Raw genomic sequence first — 6,217 nt, 5'->3', positions numbered from 1 at the left:
AGAATAAGTCAATAAAGCTCCGTTATCGGAATTACTTTAACAATTTACCGCGACAATTTTCCTTGAAATTTTCCCCGTTATTTTCATATACCTATATAAGGTAAACACAAACACGTTAAATACGATACTCTTTGACTGGGAACTGGGAAGATTTCTTTTATTTTTCACCTCCATTGATTCATTTTAATAACAAATTACACTCAAAATGCACAGGGCAATATACACTTACGAAGAAATACGTCTACTGCAAAGCACAGTATGTACTATAAGTTGCTACGGTGAACTCAACGCCGCCAATGTCTTTATACCTCTGGTGTTGAATGTGGTTAATTCCAAGAAAGCGACGCAGAGGTCTTCTTGGAACTTTGTCTCAACAAATTTCGTACAGCTTGGATGTTAGTTTATAAATAGCTCCAAACTATGAAGTTATTAGGATTCAAAAGAGAGTTATTGTAGTTTTGAAAAACCGTAAAATGGTGTCAAAACTCTAGTTGAAAATAACACGGATTAGCCGGACATTTCAATGGTTATTCAACTGAGGGTTCGCGTATCAATAGACATTATTTTTATGTTCGTGTTCTCACTGAGTAGTTTGAGTGTGAGTGAGATATAACCTACACTGAAGCAGTAGCAGTAGTAGTAGTAGATATATATACATTCAAATAGCGAAATCGTTCATTGGTCGTCTCACCTATGGCATACTGACGAGAACTAATAAGTTTGAAATCTGACTATGTCAGGTGATTCTGCAGACCAATGATCATAACTGCTTACTAGATGAATATCTAATATAGACGGAGCTATAGCACGCAGAGTAGTTGTTTCCCATTACATCATTAGCTACTTATACAGTTGATATTCATCAAAACCTGGCAATTTATAGTATTCTACCAATTTTTAACCCAGTCAATTAATCAAGAGTATAATTGACTTGATTGACCTTTAATAAATAGATTAAGAAATTGGAGACGATGAAACAAACAAATTGGTCGGTATATTGAAAGATTTAAAAATATTGCACTAATATGGCGACTTGTAATATCTTGATCAATTGAATAACGTTTTAATATACACTCTAAAAAATATATATCGTTAAATTTATAATACTGTTTTTTAGAAAAATTTATATTTGGATCAACTGAAATTATAGAAATCAAAACAATATATNCAGAGGTCTTCTTGGAACTTTGTCTCAACAAATTTCGTACAGCTTGGATGTTAGTTTATAAATAGCTCCAAACTATGAAGTTATTAGGATTCAAAAGAGAGTTATTGTAGTTTTGAAAAACCGTAAAATGGTGTCAAAACTCTAGTTGAAAATAACACGGATTAGCCGGACATTTCAATGGTTATTCAACTGAGGGTTCGCGTATCAATAGACATTATTTTTATGTTCGTGTTCTCACTGAGTAGTTTGAGTGTGAGTGAGATATAACCTACACTGAAGCAGTAGCAGTAGTAGTAGTAGATATATATACATTCAAATAGCGAAATCGTTCATTGGTCGTCTCACCTATGGCATACTGACGAGAACTAATAAGTTTGAAATCTGACTATGTCAGGTGATTCTGCAGACCAATGATCATAACTGCTTACTAGATGAATATCTAATATAGACGGAGCTATAGCACGCAGAGTAGTTGTTTCCCATTACATCATTAGCTACTTATACAGTTGATATTCATCAAAACCTGGCAATTTATAGTATTCTACCAATTTTTAACCCAGTCAATTAATCAAGATTATAATTGACTTGATTGACCTTTAATTAATAGATTAAGAAATTGGAGACGATCAAACAAACAAATTGGTCGGTATATTGAAAGATTTAAAAATATTGCACTAATATGGCGACTTGTAATATCTTGATCAATTGAATAACGTTTTAATATACACTCTAAAAAATATATATCGTTAAATTTATAATACTGTTTTTTAGAAAAATTTATATTTGGATCAACTGAAATTATAGAAATCAAAACAATATATCGTAAATATTTATTATAGCAATAATAATATTGTTGATAAAATATGATTCTAATAATAATATTTATGTTGAATTTGACAATAATATTATTGTGTAAAATATGAACGTTATGAAGGCCAAAATATTAAATGATTGGGTATTGCCTCATTTAATAGGGAAATTTGAAGGTAGGTATAATTTCCACATTTATCCTACCGTATGTACTACGTAGTTAGTATTAGTAGGATTATGTCCGACGTGTTAGCGTGGCATCACCTGTTGCATAGTTACTAAATCGGGGTTAATGTCCGTTGTAAAGAAGATTTTTCTTTCATTTCTGTGGTAAAACGACAAATAGGTATAAATTCACTTATTTTCAAATTGATATTTGTTTGGTAAGTAGGTACATTACAACAGATTTACTTGGCACATATATTTTTTGGTATTGCAGATAATAGACTATACGTGTTCCATGTTCCTTTTTTTCGGGCTTAGTTTAATGTACAAACTATGGCTAACTCGATTGGTTTTCAATATACACTGGATTTGTCAAATTAATCGATTGTTTCTTGTAGGATTTTCTCCATAGAACACAATACTCAAATATTTATTTGAAGTTACTACTTGTTAACAATTTCATATTGTTCTGAACGCTAAAATCATACTGTTGTGGTAACAAAATACATTCATTTGTAGAGACAATACTGGATCGTTAAAGTTAATATAAAAAAAATTAAAATAGTATAAAGGGAATACTTACATTGCTAGAAATGCTGGAATACATACTCGCCCCTAATGAATAATATAGTTGCATTAACCACTGATATATGGTAATAATAAACTAACATATAGTTATCATAAACAGTCTGGATGTCGTGTCTATTACCATAATTTATTGTTAATTTGACAATGCCAGGGTTATCATATTTTGCTAGTTTAACTATATGACATGTTTGTCCCTATTTTAACAATATAATGTGATCATATTAATCATAATTTCAGTTGTGGCAACAAAATTTCTTAGAGTGTATCTAATACGACTAATTGAAAAAATATAAGTATATTTCCGTCTATTCATTAATACAAAAAATGATAAACCCCTTTTAATTTGAAAAAGACTATTATCTCCTTACAACAAATATATTTGAGTCAATATAAGAAAACATGCTATGCAAAGGAGTTACACCAAGAACATACCAGCAAAGCTATTTAACAAATTTAAACAAATAGAGTACCAATTTTTATAAAACTCTTCTTAATTAAACATCATTTGAGGCAAATATAGTTTCATGCCTCTTAATTAATAATTTTTGATTGACAAACTTAAGGACGATAATTTGTTAATCTGCAATTAATTTTTGTATACCAAATGAGTAAATACACGTGGATATTTAAATTAATGCCATGCCTATTTTATAAATTTGACAATAAAGATAAAACGGTCGAGTTTCCCATTATAAATTTATCGCAATCGCTACCAGAAGTCTACGCACAAATACTATACTATAACCGGCACCATTGACTCACTTGATTTACATATTATCCTAAAATCAAGGCTAACCTGCGAAAATCTATCGTATAAAAGCACATAATTCACTGACGGACCACATCAGTTAACTCTAAGAAACTGCAAACCAAACATACATCACAATGAACTCCTTCGTAGGTATTTTAATTACTTCGTAACCGAAATTATTACTTATATATACGTTTTGAATTAGGTGCTTGTTGCATTCTTCACCCTCTTCGCTGTCGCCAGCGCCGAAATTTTGCCAGGGGCGCCCTTGGTGTCCGCCTATTCCGCCCCTGTAGTGTCTGCCTATTCTGCTCCCGTAGTAGGCGCTGGATTAGTCGGTGAACAAACCGTAGTAGCAGGACCCTCAGGAACCATCGCTACCGGAAGGATCCTTGCCAGCCCTGCTGTTGCAGCATACGCCGCCCCTGCTGTGGCTGCCTACAGCGCTCCCATCGTGTCCTCTTATGCCGCCCCAGGTGTTGTAGCTCGCACCATCTGGTAGATCTTTGTGATGTAATGTGTTGTAGAAAATAAATATAATTTTCAAAAAAATTTTTTTTTAATATTTCAGCTAGTTTAAGTAAAGTAGATAGATTTTATATTTTTTTTAATGCACCTAGTTGCTTTTCCGTTTATTTTAAAAAATTAATTAGAGAAACCCTTGCGACAAAACGATCAGTTAATGGTTACTTTATGAAGCTATTTTGCCTAGCCAAAAATATCATACTGAAAAAAAAACTGGCCAATAAAACCGCATATGTGAGTTAATCAACGTTGTGATAATCATCCTCTTTTCTTTCTCAAAATCGGGAATGATACTTCTCTTTCACATACCTATATCTGCTTTTTCCTCGTATCAAACTTACCAAATCAAATCAAACGTATCCTTTTGGAGCAAGGATACGTTTGATTAATATGTATTTATTACTTTGTTTCACATTTTGCCAAAGAATCAAGTAAAAAGAGAAAAAAAACTATGCCACGAATAAATAATAATTAAAGACAGTACATCTAGCTGCTTTTGAAAAAATATAGGGAATACTATCATTCATGATTTTAAATTTTTCATTGGCCATATTAGATTTCAGTACTTATTCTTAGGTAAATTTCTATAAACTGTAATATGTATTTCCAAATATCTATATGTTCATCCCTACATACCTAATCAGTCACTAATCAGTATTTAGACAACATATATTTAGTGTTTTCAATTGTGAAATTAGATATACCTGATAAATAACTAAAAAATGCCAGTTTTGTAGAAAAATGTAACACTTTGCATTTAATTTTTATTGTGTCTTTGATTTTAAAGTTATGTTTTAAATTTCAAGAAGCTTACAGCAGTGATGAATAATTAAAAAATATCTCTAAAATTATCCGTTTCACAATAAACATGTACACAAATTTTGTATTCGAAACATAATTTTACATGTAGAGAAACTAACAGAAGAAATTTTGGTAGAATTGCTTGATTATCCGAAGAATTAGAAAAATTTACATCCCCCCCACCAAAAAAAATTAATTTCTACGCCAGTCATTTTTTTAGTATGATAAGTACCTACAGAGTAAATAAAATTCCTGTATGTGATGTGAATAGTTTTAGAGAAATATTAAGATTCAGTTATTACTGAGAGATGTGCTTTTTTTCTCCGAAATAACATTAGAAATTAAATTCATTGATCCAATTTTTGAAATAGTCAGTAACCTTAAAATTATGTGGAATTAACAGTCAAACATTTACGGATATGAATAGATAGATGCTTTATTTGTTTTAAATCTCAAATATATAAATATATTTTAATATACAGGGTGTTACTTGTGTGCAAGTTCCTCAAATAATGGAGGTAGTTCATGTAACGTTTTTTTAGACGCCCTGTTTTCAAGATACAGTGTGTTGAAGTTGTTACTTTCCAAATGGTTTTCTTTAATTATCTTCACATCGGCTAAAAATAAAAATCTCAAAATTTGTACACGAGTAATGAACTGTGGGTTAAGAATAATGTGGCAAATGGTTTATTTCAGAAAAGCAGTGTCGTCNTTATTGTGTCTTTGATTTTAAAGTTATGTTTTAAATTTCAAGAAGCTTACAGCAGTGATGAATAATTAAAAAATATCTCTAAAATTATCCGTTTCACAATAAACATGTACACAAATTTTGTATTCGAAACATAATTTTACATGTAGAGAAACTAACAGAAGAAATTTTGGTAGAATTGCTTGATTATCCGAAGAATTAGAAAAATTTACATCCCCCCCACCAAAAAAAATTAATTTCTACGCCAGTCATTTTTTTAGTATGATAAGTACCTACAGAGTAAATAAAATTCCTGTATGTGATGTGAATAGTTTTAGAGAAATATTAAGATTCAGTTATTACTGAGAGATGTGCTTTTTTTCTCCGAAATAACATTAGAAATTAAATTCATTGATCCAATTTTTGAAATAGTCAGTAACCTTAAAATTATGTGGAATTAACAGTCAAACATTTACGGATATGAATAGATAGATGCTTTATTTGTTTTAAATCTCAAATATATAAATATATTTTAAAATACAGGGTGTGTTAAAAAAACTTGTGTGCAAGTTCCTCAAATAATGGGGGTAGTTCATGTAACGCTTTTTTAGACGCCCTGTTTTCGAGATACAGTGTGTTGAAGTTGTTACTTTCCAAATGGTTTTCTTTAATTATCTTCAAATCGGCTAAAAATAAAAATCTCAAAATTTGTACACGAGTA

At 30.7% G+C, this 6,217-nt stretch overlaps 1 protein-coding gene across 1 annotated transcript; it reads left to right on the top strand.

Moving 5' to 3' along the window:
- Positions 1–3,591: 3,591 nt before the first annotated feature.
- Positions 3,592–4,033, top strand: LOC111692878 (vitelline membrane protein Vm26Ab-like). The gene is made up of 2 exons (XM_023457008.1): positions 3,592–3,628; positions 3,688–4,033. Exons 1-2 carry the CDS (start codon positions 3,617–3,619, stop codon positions 3,982–3,984), a joined length of 309 nt encoding a protein of 102 aa, XP_023312776.1. The 5' UTR covers positions 3,592–3,616; the 3' UTR covers positions 3,985–4,033.
- Positions 4,034–6,217: the final 2,184 nt, after the last annotated feature.

Source organism: Anoplophora glabripennis, unplaced genomic scaffold (genome assembly GCF_000390285.2).
Source record: "Anoplophora glabripennis isolate ALB-LARVAE unplaced genomic scaffold, Agla_2.0 scaffold4452, whole genome shotgun sequence".
NCBI classification, from domain to species: domain Eukaryota; kingdom Metazoa; phylum Arthropoda; class Insecta; order Coleoptera; family Cerambycidae; genus Anoplophora; species Anoplophora glabripennis.
The sequence above is the reverse complement of the archived record's forward strand: the minus strand, read 5'-3'. Positions and strand labels throughout refer to the sequence as shown.